Source organism: Lepidochelys olivacea, assembly GCF_965140295.1.
Source record: "Lepidochelys olivacea isolate rLepOli2 genome assembly, chromosome: 4".
Taxonomy (NCBI): domain Eukaryota; kingdom Metazoa; phylum Chordata; order Testudines; family Cheloniidae; genus Lepidochelys; species Lepidochelys olivacea.
In genome coordinates this window covers 74,722,859-74,740,581 of record NC_140414.1, presented here as the reverse complement: position 1 = coordinate 74,740,581, position 17,723 = coordinate 74,722,859, and the positions used below count along the sequence as shown (strand labels likewise).

At 40.0% G+C, this 17,723-nt stretch overlaps 1 protein-coding gene across 4 annotated transcripts in view; it reads left to right on the top strand.

Moving 5' to 3' along the window:
- Window positions 1-17,723, top strand: part of SPOCK3 (SPARC (osteonectin), cwcv and kazal like domains proteoglycan 3) — a gene marked incomplete at its 3' end in the record, with an annotated part of 384,412 nt that overhangs the window by 127,204 nt on the left and 239,485 nt on the right. For all 4 annotated transcript variants that reach the window (XM_084626848.1, XM_084626846.1, XM_084626847.1 and 1 more), the window contains exon 3: window positions 11,173-11,218. In XM_084626848.1, coding sequence (XP_084482974.1) covers window positions 11,173-11,218 — 46 coding nt within the window. The remainder of the gene's footprint in view (window positions 1-11,172; window positions 11,219-17,723) is intronic.

Below are 17,723 nucleotides of genomic sequence, written 5' to 3'. Positions count from 1 at the left end.
TTTGTAACTGCATAACATCGTTGACTCGTATTCAGTTTGTGATCCACTAGAACCCCGAGATCCTTTTCAGCAGGACTATTACCTAGCCAGTTATTCCCCATTTTATATTTGTGCGTTCAGTTCTTTGTACTTTGTACTTGCTTTTACTGAATTTCATATTGTTGATTTCAGGCCAATTCTCCAATTTGTCAAGATGGTTTTGAATGTTAATCCTGCCCATGAAAGTGATTTGCAACCCCTCCCACTTTGGTGTCATCCACAGATTTTATAAGCAGAGTCTCCACTCCATTATCCAATACATTAATGAAAATAATGAACAGTTCTGGACTCAGGAACTGATTCCTTTGGGACCCCACTAAATGCTCCCTCCCAGCTGGATAGTGAACCATTGATAAATATTCTTGGGGTATGGTCTTTCAACCAGTTGGGTACCTACGTTACAGTAATTTCATATAGACCATATTTCCCTAGTTTATGACAATGTCCTAACGTTTTCTTGCCTTTTGTTTTATTATTTCTCAGTCCTCTCCAAGTCAGAGAGCCTTCTAAGTGGGGCATTTCACATCTCTATAGCAACTGGATGCAGAACAGATCTTGGCTCTGAACCTGGGTTTAGGACAGCCCCTCAGGAAGAGCTCTTCAAGAGTCTGTGGCTCCAAATGGCAAAAATAGCAGATTCCTTTTTTAGCAGAGCTTTCACAGGAGTTGTAGAAGATTTTTAGTTAAAAACCTGTTTATTCCTTGGCTTCCACACTTTTCTTAATCTTTTTTTAAAGTTAAAAAATGCTTTCTTAGAAGGGTTTGGAGGACAGACCTCTCCCTCCCCACTGAGTCATGGCAGACAGACAATGACCACAGCCAGTGTGTGGGAAGAGACATGAGGAGACTGTTTTGCAGGCCTCTGGAAGACTGAGACCATGCCAGACTCAGTGGCATGGAGCCAAGGATAAGATTTTCAAAGCCCCCTGCCTCTCCTGTGGACATGGGACTCCTATTCCCACAACTTGCAAAGGAAGCAGGAACCAAATATGAGATCCTTGAATCTCAGAGGAAGGCATGACTCCCCTGTTGCACCCAAGGAAACAATTGCCTACCCAGATGTAGGCAGGTTCTGTGTCAAGATGGTTGAAAATGTTGCAAAGCATCCCTCTTTCCCACAGGCTGTTTTTACGTGCAAGTCCTCAGCTACCATGAAACTTGCTAGCTCCTGTGACCTTTCTGATATCATTTGGCCCCAGTGCCTCTGGCTTAGTCTCCTCCAGGTCTGTCAGTCCCCACCGAGGCCATATCCAGCAGCAGAGACCGTGGGATGAAATAATTTGGATCCCCTTCCCCGGGGGAAGGGTTTACCACCTCTTCTTATTTTCCTCAGGGAGCTATATGCCTGCAGACTGTCCTTTCATTTTCCCTGGTAATGCTTTCTCTCCCATACAGAACCCCTCTCCATTTCCCTCAGGTGGCTTGGCTCAAGGACTCATGAATTGTATTGCTCACAATCCGCTCTTAAAGAGAAAGCACAAAGTCTTAAAAAAAATTTTATGAGAGTCTCCCCTCTAGATCTTCTAAAGTTGAAGCGTTGAGTGTCATACTTCATTTTTATCTGTGCTTCCCGGAATAGGGGGAATGCTGAGTTCACAGGTGCTCATTTTTAAAAATGAAACAAAAATACAAACCAACCAAAAAAACCAAACAAACCCACCACCTTGCAAAGTCCATTTAAAAGCCATGTAATTCTTCCTCCTCTGATTTGAGTGTGCAAATAAAGTGGAAGGAGAATTCCTAGGCAGAGGTACTTGCTCTGTCTAATGTTAAGTTGGCTGCAGCCTCCTCAGTAGGGGCATAGTAATACCAGCTGAGGGAATTATTACATTCTTTATTATCCTCTTATAAAAACCTCTTCAAATACATTAAAAGGTTGCTATAAAGAGGATTGGTGTATACATTGTTCTTCTCCTTAAACAAAAAGTAGTGGGCTTAAATTGAAGCAAGGGAGACTTAAGTTAGTCATTGGGAAAAACCTCCTACCTGTAAGAGTAGTTAAGCATTGGAACAAATTACTTAGGGAGGATGTGGAATCTGTCATTGGAGGTTTCAAGAACAGATTAGACAAGCACTTTTCAGGGATAATACTTAGTCCTGCCTCAGTGCTGGGGACTTGAGTTGATGACCTACTGAGGTCACTTCTAGTCCTACATTTCTATGAATCTGGGAGCTCATGTTCAGCTGACTATCCACCATGATCCCCAAATCTTTTTCAGAGTCACAGTTTATCAGGATAGGGTACCCCCTCATGTAATCCTAGATGTATACATTGGAATTTATCAGTAATAAAACTAAGTCAACCCCCCCCTTTATTTATAATATATATATCAAGTTAGTCTGACAGGATTTATTTTCCATAAACCCATGTAGATTAGCATTAATTATGTTGCCCTCCTTTAATTCTTTGACTCCCATATCAGCCTCTTCATTATCTTGCCTGATCAATGTCAAACTGATAAGTGTATAATTACTCTGGTCATCCCATTAACGCTTTTTAAATATTGGCACATGTCAAGGTTCCTCCCCCACTCTGAACTCTAGGGTACAGATGTGGGGACCTGCATGAAAACCTCCTAAGCTTATTTTTACCAGCTTAGGTTAAAACTTCCCCAAGGTACAAATTAATTTTATCCTTTGTCCTTGGAATATCCACTGCCACCACCAAACTCTAACTGGGTTTACTGGGAAACGTGGTTTGGACACGTCTTTCCCCCCAAAATCCTCCCAACCCTTGCACCCCACTTCCTGGGAAAGGTTTGGTAAAAATCCTCACCAATTTGCGTAGGTGACCACAGACCCAAACCTTTGGATCTGAGAACAATGAAAAATCATTCAGTTTTCTTACAAGAAGACTTTTAATATAAATAGAAATAAAGGAATCACCTCTGTAAAATCAGGATGGTAGATACCTTACAGGGTGATTAGATTCAAAACATGGAGAATCCCTCTAGGCAAAACCTTAAGTTACAAAAAAGAGACACAGACAGGAATAGTCATTCTATTCAGCACAGTTCCTTTCTCAGCCATTTAAAGAAATCATAATCTAACACATGCCTAGCTAGATTACTTACTAAAAGTTCTAAGACTCCATTCCTGTTCTATCCCCGACAAGAGCAGCATACAGACAGACACAGACCCTTTGTTCCTCTCCCTCCTCCCAGCTTTTGAAAGTATCTTGTCTCCTCATTGGTCATTTTGGTCAGGTGCCAGCGAGGTTACCTTTAGCTTCTTAACCCTTTACAGGTGAGAGGATTTTTCCTCTGGCCAGGAGGGATTTTAAAGGGGTTTACCCTTCCCTTTATATTTGACAGCACAACCTTACCTTTTTTTCTGTGTCTTCTGGAACGTCCCCATGTTCCAAGATTTATTGAAAGTCAACATTAATGGTCCAGCAAGCTCCTCAGCTGGCTTTCTTAAATCTATTGCATGCAAGTTTGTGCAATATTATTGATAATTCTACCATTTCCATTTAGTAATGGACCAGTACCATTGTCAGGATTGGTTTTGTTCCTAATATGTTTTTTAAAAATCCATCTTATTGTCCTTAACTTTTTTGTTGCAGATTTCTCCTTGTGTCCCTTTGCTTCCCTTATCAACTTTCTACAATTCCTACTTTCTGATTTGAATTCACTACTATCAACTTTGACTTTCTTCAATTTGGTATATATTATTTTTATTTTATTTTTTTATAGCTGCCTTCACTTCCCTCTAAATTATGGCATTTTTTAACCAATATGTCCTCCTTTCTCAATTCTAGGGTTGTTGCTTTTTGGTCTTCTAGAAGGTGTTCCTAAACAATTCCCAATTATCATTAACATTGGGAGAAAAGAGATTCAAACATGATGGAGGAGGAGGTGGTCCTCTTATTTCAGAAATGTGCTATAAGTCTATTCCCATCTTAGCTACTGTGTGTAAAGATGCTAAAGAAAAACATGAGGGAATAGGCCACAGTAATTATAATAATGTATTAATAAACCCTGATGTCATGGTTCTCAGATTTGATTTAGCTGTAACTGGAACCTCTCTTCAAACTCCCAACAAACACACAAAACTAGGTCCTATCCTGAATCAATATCCAATGCTGCCTAACCAGTCAGCTGGGAATCTGAAAGGAAGGAACTACGTTCCATGAATCTGGTGTCTTGGAGGAAATTCACAAATTATATCTATATAACATTTGAGGTTCAGATCTTGGTGTTTCGAGGGACACACATCAGGGGAAGGTCATATGGAGAAAAGAACATTTTAGTGTTTTTTTTTCCAAGGTGGTCTGACCTTGGGGGGGCTCCCGGTCCGTATTTCTTGGAAAGAGAAGTCAGTAGGTGTAGGCATATTGCACTGTAAGAAACCCAGGAGAACTCTTATCAGTCTCACATAATAAATAACTGGAGACTACCACTCTGATCAGTCCTCTGGGAATATGCAGGTTCCTTTCAGGTCTTTAAGGCTGCTAGAGGGTCTTCCATCCACACTTCCTCAAACACTCTGGGGTTAACATCCTCACCCCTTCTCAGCAGTGTTTGGTAGAAGCATGTTATAGAACAGGATGCCCCAGTTCTTTTTCAATTCTGCATGAATGAATTGAATCCTCCCCCTCCCTATGGATGATAGACAGTCTTCACAGTGGGATGTAGAAAGCAGTAAGGCTGACATGGAAAGGACTGAGAGAAGGAAAATTATGCCCAGGGTTGTTTTATTAGCTATTGTTTGTCAAATAGTTTGAAAAGAAAGTGAGTGTTCCTGCAGGATTGGTGGAGAGTTGCGGAAGAGGGAATATTGGCATCTGTCCCGGTTTCATGTCAAGATTCTGCTGCAAGTGGCTTGAATTGTATAGCACTTTTTAATGATATTTTCAGGGATGTTTCATGCCTGTTAATCAACTGAAAGGATTGTTAATAAATAATGTCTTTACAATAGCCTTTGTCCTCTTTTAGTATATTTTGATACTTTTTTGTTTTTGAGAGCACCAATTGCTTTTCAAGAATGGGGTGGGGTGGGCGGGGGGAAGGGAATCAGTCAAAATGTAACTGTTGGTTTTATATTTGCTGAAATGTGTCAGATAAATCCAGAAAGGAGAAACAAAAATGTCACCCACCCACATCAACCAGGTGGGAGAAATAGATGGGGCTGGTGGTGAAAGGGGGTAGTCCCAGTAGCAAGGGAGGGAGACTCTTGCCAAGGGACATTAAGTAGCTCCTCTCCTTGGGAGTCTCTGGCATCCATTGTCTAGCTCGTAGAGAGAGGTGCTGATTAGCCAGCATTCTTCAGCTTGTAGGATTTAGCCTAGTACAGGGGCCATGTGGAGCCTCTTTTGGCTCTGTTCCAGCAGATCACTCTACCCACCTGAACCAGGAATGGGAATCTGGCCTGACAGATGCTGCAGGTCTGACTGATTGCCTGTTCAGGGAGTCAGGAAGGATTTTTTTCTCCCATGGGCCAATTGGCAGAGCATAGGGAGTTATTTTATCTGCCTTGCCGTACCTTCAAGCCACAGTGAATTGAGCAGGAACATGCTTTCCTTATGATCTGGTTAGCTGCTTTTTGCCTTTTTTAGACACTTTCGTTAAGGCCATCTGATTATCAAATCACTTAAGAACATAAAAACATCCATACTGGGTCAGACCAAAAGTCTATCTAGCTGAGTGTCCTCTCTTCCAACAGTGGCTAATGCCAGGTGCCCCAGAGGGAATGAACACAACAGGTAATCATCAAGTGATCCATACCCAGTCGCTCATTCTCAACTTCTGGCAAACAGGGGTTAGGGACACCATCCCTGCCCATCCTGTCTAATAGCCATTGATGGACCTATCCTCCATGAACTTATCTAGGTTTTTTGTTTTTGTTTTGTTTTTTGTTTAACCCTAAATGGATAGTTCATTTTGAATAGGATAAGCCATTTGGGAAATGCCCCAAAATATATTGGTTTCATCCTACAGTTAAACACTTATTTTAGAGAAACTTCTATTTGTAGGATCACCAGATCAGGATGATCCTGATTCAGCAAGGTACTTAAGCAGGTCCCTAACTTCTTAAGAATGTTAGTCGTCCCACTGAAGTCTATAAAGTTATGGCTAATATGGGTAGTGTATGTCATCTTCAGTATATGGGAATTTAGAGAATTGTGGAGGTGTCACTTTCAGTTTCAGTGAGATTGTCACTGTGAAAACACACATCCTCTAGGTGTTTGATGGAAAAACAATGCAATCTCAGACATGGTTCAGAACTGACCTCACCTTGCACCTGTATGTGCTCGGGGTATGTAGGGACAAGAACAAGACAACCAAGAAAGAAAGAGGCTGTATCTTCATCTAATTTCATTCTTGGATCCAAAATTCTGAGAAATTAGCTTCTGGCATATACAGCTTATCTGGGGACACTGTGGTTAGGAAGAATCCTAAGATAATTATCGCCAACCTTCGCTATAGACATGAACCATATGTGTGACCATTTATAGTTTTATACTATATTAAAGTTATGAAATAATGAGATTTAGTAAATTATATTTTCTTGCTGACTGAGTAGCACATTGAATTTTATAGTATGTAGAATCTTCTTGGTGGAAGCAATATTTCTGAAAAGACTAGCATGTCAAAGTATTATAAAGATGATTGACACTACAAGTTTTAGGAACAATGAAATATTTGTTGAACTCCTACTTACTGAGCAAGTACCAAAAATCTTCATCTAATAACTAGTTAACATTTTTATTTTGTGTTTAGGGCACATAGGCCTTCTTGTAAAAATGTCCATTTTAAAATGGATTTTGTGCTTAAGTAAGGGTTGTTTTGGTGACAATTGGTTTGGAAAAGCAATAAAGGTATATTATATCAATGGAATATACTCTAGTAGGTTGGAACCACATATAGTTTACTTTAGGAAAAATAAGGTTTTTGGCTAACAAGTTAACTTTTTACAAGTTTTCTACTTCTGAGGTATGTTTTGGCACAAATGCCCTTCCTTAATTATTTACTGTAGTTGAAATTGCTGTGTTACCACTTACTGTAAAGAAAAGCATAGGTAATCTGCACTCATTCAGTTGTATGATTGAGATGGTTGACTTGATATATTTTGGGTATTTTGCTGTTTCTCTGGATTAACGTTAGGGTTCCATGTTCTAGGGAAATAGTTGGGTGTTAGTGTTAACATACAAGTAGCAATCATAATTGCTTCCATTTGTCTGCTTTTTCAGAATAGAGCATTTTCTTAATTATAATCCATTCTGTTTTTTCAGCACCTTAGTAGTAAAAATATTATCTGAATCCAACCAAATTTTCAATTAAATGTATTACAATAAAGTGGAGATTCATAAAAAGAAAATACCAGTTAGTTTACCATGTCATTTATTCCTTCAGGTGTAAAGCAGTGTGTACAGAAAAAAATAAATAAAAATGCTAGTAGTAATATGTTTTGTGTTGCTTTTATGAGCACTTTCATCAAACATTTTTTCTGCTTTTATAATGATTACATTAGCAAATATCAAATTAGCAAACAAAATTTCAGATATGCAGATTGAGAATGTCTTCCTTTCCCATCGCCAAAAGTCAACTGTATTTAATATACATTGTATATGAATGAAAGCAACAGCAAATAAGATAACTCACATGTTCATGTTTGCAGAACACAAAGTATCTTATTTCTCATTTTTAAAAAAAATCCGACAGTCAGTGGACTGTCCATAAAATGGTGTAAATATTTTAGGCATTTCAGAAAAGAGGAGTTTTTAAACTTTTTATTTATTTATTTTTGTCAGTACTGTGTCTTATCATAGCTAACAAAATGCATCAGATACAGAAAATAAATGATGGAAGTTAATTTTTTTAAATAATTTACCTTTGAAGACCATAGAAATAAAAGAAAGAAAAATGAAAAAAAAGCCTTGAACACACACCATTTTGTTAGTGTGTGTGTGTGTGTATTATGTAAAATATATACACATAAATATACCATATAGCCCCACAGCAATTTTAAATTGGAAAAGACTGATTTTTAGCTCTTAGATTTTTAGCACCTTATTCAGATTTTTCTTTTAATGTAACATTACCTACAAAATTACTTTTGACTTCTGGAACTTTCCTAATATGCTAGGCCCTAGCTCCACACAGCTGAACCTATTTGAAGTTAATGTGGCACAGCACAAAGGTCCACCCATGTATGTCTGATCGGAGACTTATTGAATAAACTGTAAGATGCAACACTAAGGATGAAATTCTGGCCTCACTGAACTCATTGGCAAAACTCCCCTTGACTTCAGGGGTCCAAGTTTTCTGTTGAAGAATTGAAGGGAAACTAAGTTGCAGTCTCACCAGCCTGATATGTTACAAGTTAATCACAGAAATGATATACTTAAAGTTTGTTATATGTATTCCTCTGTTCAGCTGATTCATTGATCATCATGTGCATTGAGTACTCCTTCAACTTCTATAATGAACATTATATAGACCAAGGCTCTCAACACATGGCCCGTGGGGTTATTTTCGGCAGCTCGCCAAGCTCCCCTCCCCCCAGCGTGCTGTGTCCCCACTCCTCTGCCTACCTCCAGGCGCTGAGCACTTTCCAGGGGGGAGGAGCAGGGAGCTGTGCGCTCAGGGGAGGAAGCGGAGAAGAGGCGGGGCCGGGCGGGGATTTGGGGAAGGGGTTGGAATAGGGGCAGGGAGGGGGCGGAGTTGGAGTGGGGACTTTGGGGAAGGGTTTGGATTGGAGTGGGGAAGGGGTGGGAAGAGGCAGGGGGGCGGGGCCTCATGGAAGGGGTGGAGTGGGGGCGGAGCAGCGGTGGGGGGGTGTCAGTGATGCGGCCCTCGGGCCAATGTACTAGTCCTCGTGGTGATTCGAGTTTGAGATCCCTGATATAGACAGAAAATAGAGAATCCAAACTTTGATAAGGAGGAATACAACCAGAAAAACAAGTATCATTTATCATTTCTGTTCAGCTTTCATAAGCTTTTATAACTTTGTTTTATTTTCTCCCATTTTATATTGCTGTATTTTTTTTCAAGAATGGAACAAAGGCAGGCAAACAAAAGTATACTACAGTGCAGAGACTGTTAACTTGTACAACAGTCATAGCCATCAACATTAGGGTAGAGGAGTGCTTCCCACTTTAAGGTTCTGTTCTCTTTTTTTTTTTTCCCTTTCCAAGGTTGGCATGGCTCAGCATAGGATCATGAACTCAGTGTATATGATACAAATGTATTGTAAAAATAAGTTTTATTAACACCATGCATGAAAGATCTGTTTTATACTACAACCGCTTTTTTGCATCTATGTGAAACCAAATTTTAGTGTATTTTTCACTATTTCCTCACCTATGCAAATATATTTTCTCCCTTAAAGCTGTATTTGATAACTCTTTAACTTATCATGAACATATGGACAGTTGTAATGTACATTTTGCCTCTGAGATTTCAGTACCCATTGCTTGGTGTTTGCTAGAGGATCTCAGCACAGAAACTTCTGGGTAAAGGCATGTCTCTTTATTTCCAGTGTTATGAAAAGATCTGACCAAGCTTTTGTAGTTTTTTGTTTATTAAAAAAGGGGGGGGGGAAATAGAGTTGCTGGTTGGTAATTTATCCAATTAATTAATCATAGTAAATAAACTTTATGTAGACGTTCTGATGTCCAGTAAAATCTATTTGAGATTATTCTAGAAAAGGCATAAAGTAGAATTGAATATATATGAGATTCCATCAGTTTTCCCAGTCTTCATCTTGTATCTCTAGTGTCAGTGGGTACATCAAAGAATTAAGCTATTGGTATGTATTGTTGTTGTGGTTAGATGTTTGGCTGCATGTGTGTGTTTCCTCTCTGTGCTGCCCCAGCCCAGGGCAAACAGCTGGTATGGCAGACCTTGAGTGAACCGCCCAATTACCACAAGATTCATTAAGGTACAAAGGCACCTAGCCAGGTTTATTGCTGACAAAGCACGGTACTAGTATTCCGCAGACTTTACCGGACCGCTAATACATGTATGCCTGTAACAATGAACCAGCTGAGTGAATGGCAGAACTTTCCGTTTCTCCCTAGGCCAAAGAAAAATACTTCCTCTGAAATACATCTTTATACCCTGATACAAACAAGTTAGTACTGCCTCTCTAACATAGTTAGTTACTGCCCCCTAATGTGGCTAATTATTACCCATTACCTTGTACATGATGGTTTAATTAAAACGTTTTTATTGTATACTATCATCCTGACCTTATCTTTTTAGGAAGGGTCAATGTGTTTCTTTTATTCTTGGGGAACGTTTTTGTACCATCCTTGATATTGGGATGTTCTGGTACCACTTAATATCAGGATGTTTGTGTGAGTTCTCTGTGGCTAGCACTTCTTAGAAATGTGTATTTTTGCAATATCAGCCTTGTTCTTGCCAAATTCTGTAAGCAGGTTCTGCCTCATACCAGACCTATGATACAGGGCTTATGTCTCAGGCTCTCTTTCTACTACAGTTGCAAATTTTTTATTTATTACTAAACATCTTAAAGTTTTACAATAAAGATGTTTGAATATTAGTTTTTATTCTCATGCACATAGGCAAATACATGATTTAATCAGGAGTCAGTCTTAATGGTTAGGCTGATTATTTGTTAAATGGAAATGGAGTGCTTGAGAGTATTGAGTGATAGAGATTTTTCTCCAAGAATATACCAATGTACAACTCCTATATAATTTGGAAATGTTTGTTATAGACTACTTTTCTATTCATGATAACTTGAGAACTTAGCTTTAGACAAGTTCAGTATTAATGTAACATTCTGGTTTATTTTATTCAATAAGCTTGTTTGTTAACATTATAGAAACATATTTTAGATTCACATCATAATTACTGTAACATGTTATAAGCAGAAGTAAAACCTGCACATGGCTATTGTATTTTCTTGCTTTTCATAATAGTATACATCATCTGTTTCAGTTAATGCTTGACATGGCATGTGAATTGTATTGTATGCTTGCTTTCTATTCCAAGCAAGCAGTGTGTTCTGTTTTGATAACTATAACTTTTTTTTTTTTTATTGCTTGCCCCTTGCAGGAAGTAGAGGTTTGTATATATATCTTCTGCATTTTGCATTCCTTTTTTGTATGTATGCATTGATTTCTTATGTCATGTTAAATGTAGGCTGTTTTTCCCCTTCCAGGATGATTATTTCCGCACATGGAGTCCGGGTAAACCATTTGATCAAGGTAAGAAATTATCCTATTAAAAATGTATTACCATTGCAAATGCTTTAAAATGGATAATATTCCTTTTTAAAAATAATAACTCTAAACCTTTATGAAATTGTGAAGTCTTTTTGATGTTACTCTGGTAGATTTAAAACAGGACCACAATGGGAAAGGTAGCATTCCAATTATTATATCCACAATTATTGTAACTAATTATTTATTAGGAGAAAATATGGAGAAAATGCTGGAGAAAATAATGGGAGGGCAATAGTAACCTATGTAAGGTTGTTTAACACTTCCCATTATAAATATTTGTCAAGGGGTTTTTTTTGTTTTTTTTTATTATAAATTTTATAGAGGTCAAACACTTCCATGATTTCATAGAATCATAGAATATCAGGGATCTCAGGAGGTCATCTAGTCCAACCCCCTGCTCAAAGCAGGACAAATCCCAACTAAATCATCCCAGCCAGGGCTTTGCCAAGCCTGACCTTAAAAACCTCAAAGGAAGGAGATTCTACCACCTCCCTAGGTAACACATTCCAGTGTTTCACCACTTTCCTAGTGAAAAAGTTTTTCCTAATATCCAACCTAAACCTCCCCCATGGCAACTTGACAGAACAAGGAGTAATGGTCTCAACTGCTACCACCGAGAACAGTCTAGATTCATCCACTTTGGAACCGCCTTTCAGGTAGTTGAAAGCAGCTATCAAATCCCCCCTCATTCTTCTCTTCTGCAGACTACATAATCCCAGTTTCCTCAGCCTCTCCTCATAAATCATGTATTCCAGTCCCCTAATCATTTTTGTTGCCCTCCACTGGACATTTTCCAATTTTTTCACATCCTTCTTGTAGTGTGGGTCCCAAAACTGGACACAGTCCTCCAGATGAGGCCTCACCAATGTTGAATAGAGGGGAACAATTATGTCCCTCGATCTGCTGGCAATGCCCGTACTTATACAGCCCAAAATGCCGTTTGCCTTCTTGGCAACAAGGGCACACTGTTGACTCATATCCAGCACCTCGTCCACTGTAACCCCTAGGTCCTTTTCTGCAGAACTGCTGCCTAGCCATGCAGTCCTTAGTCTGTAGTGATGCATGGGATTCTTCTGTCCTAAGTGCAGGACTCTGCACTTGTCTTTGTTGAACCTCATCAGATTTCTTTTGGCCCAATCCCCTAATTTGTCTAGTTCCCTCTGTATCCTATCCTTACCCTCCAGCATATCTATCACTCCTTCCAGTTTTTCATCTGCAAACTTGCTGAGGGTGCAATCCACATCCTCCTCCAGATCATTAATAAAGATATTGAACAAAACCGGCCCCAGGACTGACCCTTGGGGCACTCTGCAGAGGAACTTGGAAGGAGGACGGGTCTAGAGTTAGATGCTTTAGCTGTCCTTGTAAAAAATCCATTCAGATTTTGCTGAGTTATAAACAATTGAGAATCAATATTTGTAGTCTTAATTATGCTCAGTAGATCTTGCCAGAGGTTTGCTGCTGAATATTTTGGACACTCCACCTGCACTGAGCATGCTCCACAGCATCTCTCTGCAATCATGGTGAGAAAGCCAAATGGAACCTTAGGGGCAACCACTGTGAGTCGGGTTTATGAAGATTGCTGGATAAAAATGTTTTGGGAGCTATTTTGGCATTGTTCAGACTTGGGAAATCACTTCAAAAGTTGACAGTTGAGCCCTATTGATGCTTTCTGTTGTCAAAGGACTCTGACAAGCTTGTCTACTATATTGTAGTATAGAAAGCCTTTAATGTAGGGAAGTCCCTTCTTTAGTTTGCAAGAACAGTCCTTAGGTTGAGGGTGGCATGGATGGAGAGGAGTTGTAAAAATGCTTTAGTACAGTGATCGGTTTTTGAACATTTGAGTGAGATGCAGCAAACAAAACAGTCGAGCCATTAGACATTTTCAACCCTTAAACTTCTTGTATGAAAACAAGGACTAGACAACTGCATATTCCCTTGTCCATCTAATCCAGTTCTTGTATTTTGCTCCAAAGCATGCTAGGAGGAGAGTGAGAGCGACTATAACCTTGCTTTTTGAATTTCTAAAACAGAGCACTTTAGAGACGGAGACTTCTTTCCTGATAGCTACAATAGCATGTTCACAGTGAAGGGACTTTAATGAGAGTTACACACAAGAGGTGGATAGAAAGAGAGGAGACTTAGAGGGGAAGAGATGCTATGACAACGCGGAGGAATGTGCTTATTTTTTTTTTAAATGCTTCTTCCTTAATGTGTGTGTGTGTGTGTGTGTTTTTGTTAATTTTAAATGAAGTCTTTGTGATTAAAAATCATTTTGCAATTAAGAGAGTTGAAGTTGAGAGACAATCACATTAATTCTTTTCTAGGTGTCTGGCCAGTGGGTCTTGTCCACATACTCGGGGTCTAACTGATTGTCATATTAGGGGTTGGGAAGGAATTTCCTCCCAGGTCAGATTGGCAGAAATCCTGGGATTTTTTGCATTCCTCTGAAGCATGGTGCATGGGTCACTTGCAGATTTTAAATTTGTGTAAATTGTGGATTCTCTGTAACTTGAATTTTTTTAAATCATGATTTAAGGTCTTAAGTAACTCGGCCAATGGTTATGGGTGTATTGCAGGAGTGGGTGGGTGAAGTTCTGTGGCCACACTACTGCCAGAAGGGACCATCATGATCATCTAAAGTCTGAGTTTATGAGGTGGGTGGGATATGAGAAAGTTGCTATGGAATGTGGAATCTAGGTGAGGAAGAGAGCTATACACAATAATTGAGGTAGAATGGGGGCGGGGGGTATCGTAAAGAGTTTCTAGGAGAAAATACATTTCAGATTATTTGTATTATATGCATTTACATAAACAATAGACAAACATTGTTTAACTGATAGTTACAGTAACTGATTTTTTGATTAAATCCCAGTAGAAATTTGATCACTGTCTAATTTCTTTAGACAAATTAATGTTACATTTCATTTCTTAATTCTAAAACAAATCCCCCCAAACCATAGCAAGCTATTTTTAATATGCAGTATACATACAGCAAACTCAACAAGGAAAACTGAATTTTGACTGAGTAGGGGAAAACATCATTTCTAGATTCTGAAACTTTGCATGACAAGTTTCAGCTCACAGTGATAGAATCTGATTGAAATATAAATTCCAAAAATGATTTTGCATTAGAAATAATAAGAAAAACATTAAGTCACTAGTGAGTGCCCCTATAAAAACAACTGTTTGGTTTGTTTCATAATTATTTGTAGCAAACAATGCTACCTGATTTTAACAGATGAGAGAGTTGATTAGATCTGCAAGGTGCCAGACCACTTTAGAATGAAAGGGGCCTTCTGTCCATGAATGCTGTGCCACCTGTTGGGCAGCCAGAAGGAGATGGCTGCTGATTGGCTCCTTGCTCCCCATAATCATTATTTTAAACCCCTGCCTGGGGTTTCTCGAGCCTCTTTTTCTCCCATTTTAGCTGTGCAGGTCTTTAATAGTGACTGTATTACTTGTTGAAATTAGATACATATAGGGTGAAATCCTTGCCTGACTAAAATCAGTGCGCTTTGCAGCTGCCTGCTTATTAAGTGGTGCTTCTTAGTGTAAGCTTATATAAGCAGTACTCTGTAATCTGTGCTGGCTGCCTGTTGGTTTCTGGGTGGATTTAAGGTGGTGCTTTTAACCTATAAAATACTAAATGGCTTGAGACATGTCTGCTTGAGAGACCATCTCTGCCATTGACACACCATCACAGTAGTGATAAATGAGGGCACTTGAGCTTGATCCCCTTTACTGTAAAAGACAGAGGGCTGATAACCGAATGTGTTTTCTGTGAAATGTTTTCCTTCTCATCTTTGAAAATGGCTCCCCAACTTACTCCAAAATAGCCTGATGTCAAGGTTCCTTCTCCACTCTGAACTCTAGGGTACAGATGTGGGGACCTGCATGAAAGACCCCCAAGCTTATTCTTACCAGCTTTGGTTAAAAACTTCCCCAAGGTTCAAACTTTGCCTTGTCCTGGAACCGTATGCTGCCACCACCAAGTGTTTTAAACAAAGAACAGGGAAAGAGCCCACTTGGAGATGTCTTCCCCCCAAGCCCTACACCCCTTTCCTGGCTTGATAGGAATCCTCACCAATTTGTACAGGTGAACACAGACCCAAACCCTTGGATCTTAAGAACAATGAAAAAATCAATCAAGTTCTTAAAAGAAGAATTTTAATTAAAGAAAAGGTAAAAGAATCACCTCTGTAAAATCAGGATGGTAAATATCTTACAGGATAATCAGATTCAAAACGTAGAGAATCCCTCTAGGCAAAACCTTAAGTTACAAAAAGACACAAAAACAGGAATATACATTCCATCCAGCACAGCTTATTTTACCAGCCATTAAGCAAAAGGAAATCTAATGCATTTCTAGCTAGATTACTTACTAACTTAACAGAAGTTGTAAGTCTGCATTCCTGATCTCTTCCCGGCAAAAGCATCAGACAGACAGACACCCTTTGTTCTCCCCCCCCTCCAGATTTGAAAGTATCTTGTCCCCTCATTGGTCATTTTGGGTCAGGTGCCAGCAAGGTTATCTTAGCTTCTTAACCCTTTACAGGTGAAAGGGTTTTGCCTCTGGCCAGGAGGGATTTTATAGCACTGTATACAGAAAGGTGGTTACCCTTCCCTTTACATTTGACACCTGAGTTCATGAGACTCCTAGGCATGCTGTAAGACGTCCTTTTTACTTAACCCTTAGAGGGGGAGGGGCACGACTGGGGGCTGAGATTGTCAACTGGAGAATAGGGGAGTTGGTTTTGTTTAATAAATGAATGGTGGCAGTGTGTTTTATAGAGAGATGTTGAGGGGATTGTGCTGTGACTTTTGTTCATGTTTTCAACATACCATGGATGGTTAAAACATTTTTCAAATAGGCGCACATATTGCATAATTTAGTCATTAAAATAAATAAATTTTTCCCATTGAATTTGAGTTTTGCAATATTTGGAGACGCAACCAGAACCCTCACTGACTTTAATGAACATTTAATTGGGTCCTGGATACTCATGTTCGTAGAACACATTTCTGAATTTCCAAACAGGCCCAACCCAGAGTACGTTCTGGGATTATCTGTCTTGTCTTGTTTGCACTATTGCAAATTTTTGTTCCTGGAAACAGTTTTTCCTGTAAGGCAGATGATCCTCTAGTAGTGGCCTAGTGTGTATCAACTTCAATTTGCTTTATTTGAAATGGGGTTTAGATTAACAGCATTTTGAAAACAGTCCTGTTCCTAGACTCTGTCAAAAAGTAAAGGGAACTTTTTACTCGGTTAAGTCTAGCTACCAGTTCCCTAATTCTTTGCTACAGTAAGGATCCCTAAAGAGGTGTTTTCAAAACACACTGAGGCCTGGTCTACACTGAAAAGTTAGGTCGAAGGAAGCTGCCTTAAGTCAACCTGTTAATGTATGTGTCTAAACTGCCAGGTCCTTTCCGCTGACCCAAGTCGCCTCTAATGTCAACTTCTGTAATCCACCTCTGTGAGAGATGTAGCGCTTAATTTGGTTTTCATGGGTCGACTGTGAGGCGTTGTGTAATTCGACTTAATTGGCCTCCAGGTGGTGTCTCATAACGCTCCTCTGGAGATCATTCTCAACTCTGCTGCACTGCAGCCAGGTACACCGGAAACAGCCCCTCCCTTGCTAAAGCCCTGGGAATTTTTGATTTCCCATTTCCTGTCTGATCAGCATTGGGAACATGCCAGTTTGAGCACAGCTGATGATGGAGACTACATGCCCCAAAGACGACACTCCGGCCTGGTCTGCACAGGAGGTGGCGGATCTCATCGCTGTGTGGGGAGAAGAGTCTGTGCAGGCAGAGCTCCGATCCAGCAGAAGAAACACTGACGCCTGTGCAACGATCGTTCGTGGAATGGGGGAGAAGGGCTGTGCGAGGGACACAGCAGTGCCATGTGAAAATAAAAACTTTGCCAAACGTACCAGAAGGCAAGAGAGGGGAACAGTCGTCCTGGTGCTGAACCCCCCACATGCCGGTTCTACAACGAGCTGCATGCGATTCTCGGGGGTGACCCTACCTGCACCCCAACAAGCAACGTGGACACCTCACAGGTGAGAGAGTCTAGGGACAACAAAGAGGACGATATGGTGGATGAGGAAGAGGAGGAGAATGGGAGATAGGCGAGCACTGGATCCATTCTCCCCGAGAGCCAGGAAATATTTTTAACGCTGGAGACCTGTAGGTTGCAGGACATCCCGGTGGCCAACCGTGATGCTGGGGAAGGCACCTCTTATGAGTATACAGTTACAATCAAAATCCAGTAAAACTTTAGTGGGCATGCACATTCAGTGGTATTGCATGTTTACTGTGAAGAAAAAGCGAGGTGCTGTGGTTCTCTGCTTACAAGAGGCTGCTCCAGCCTGGCAGAGGATGGCCGCCAGAAAAGACTGTTTTTTTTGTGGACTGGGATAGCCCAGGAATCCTCCATGGATATTTCTCGGAAACTTTCATGAAGGTACTCTGCAGTCCTTTG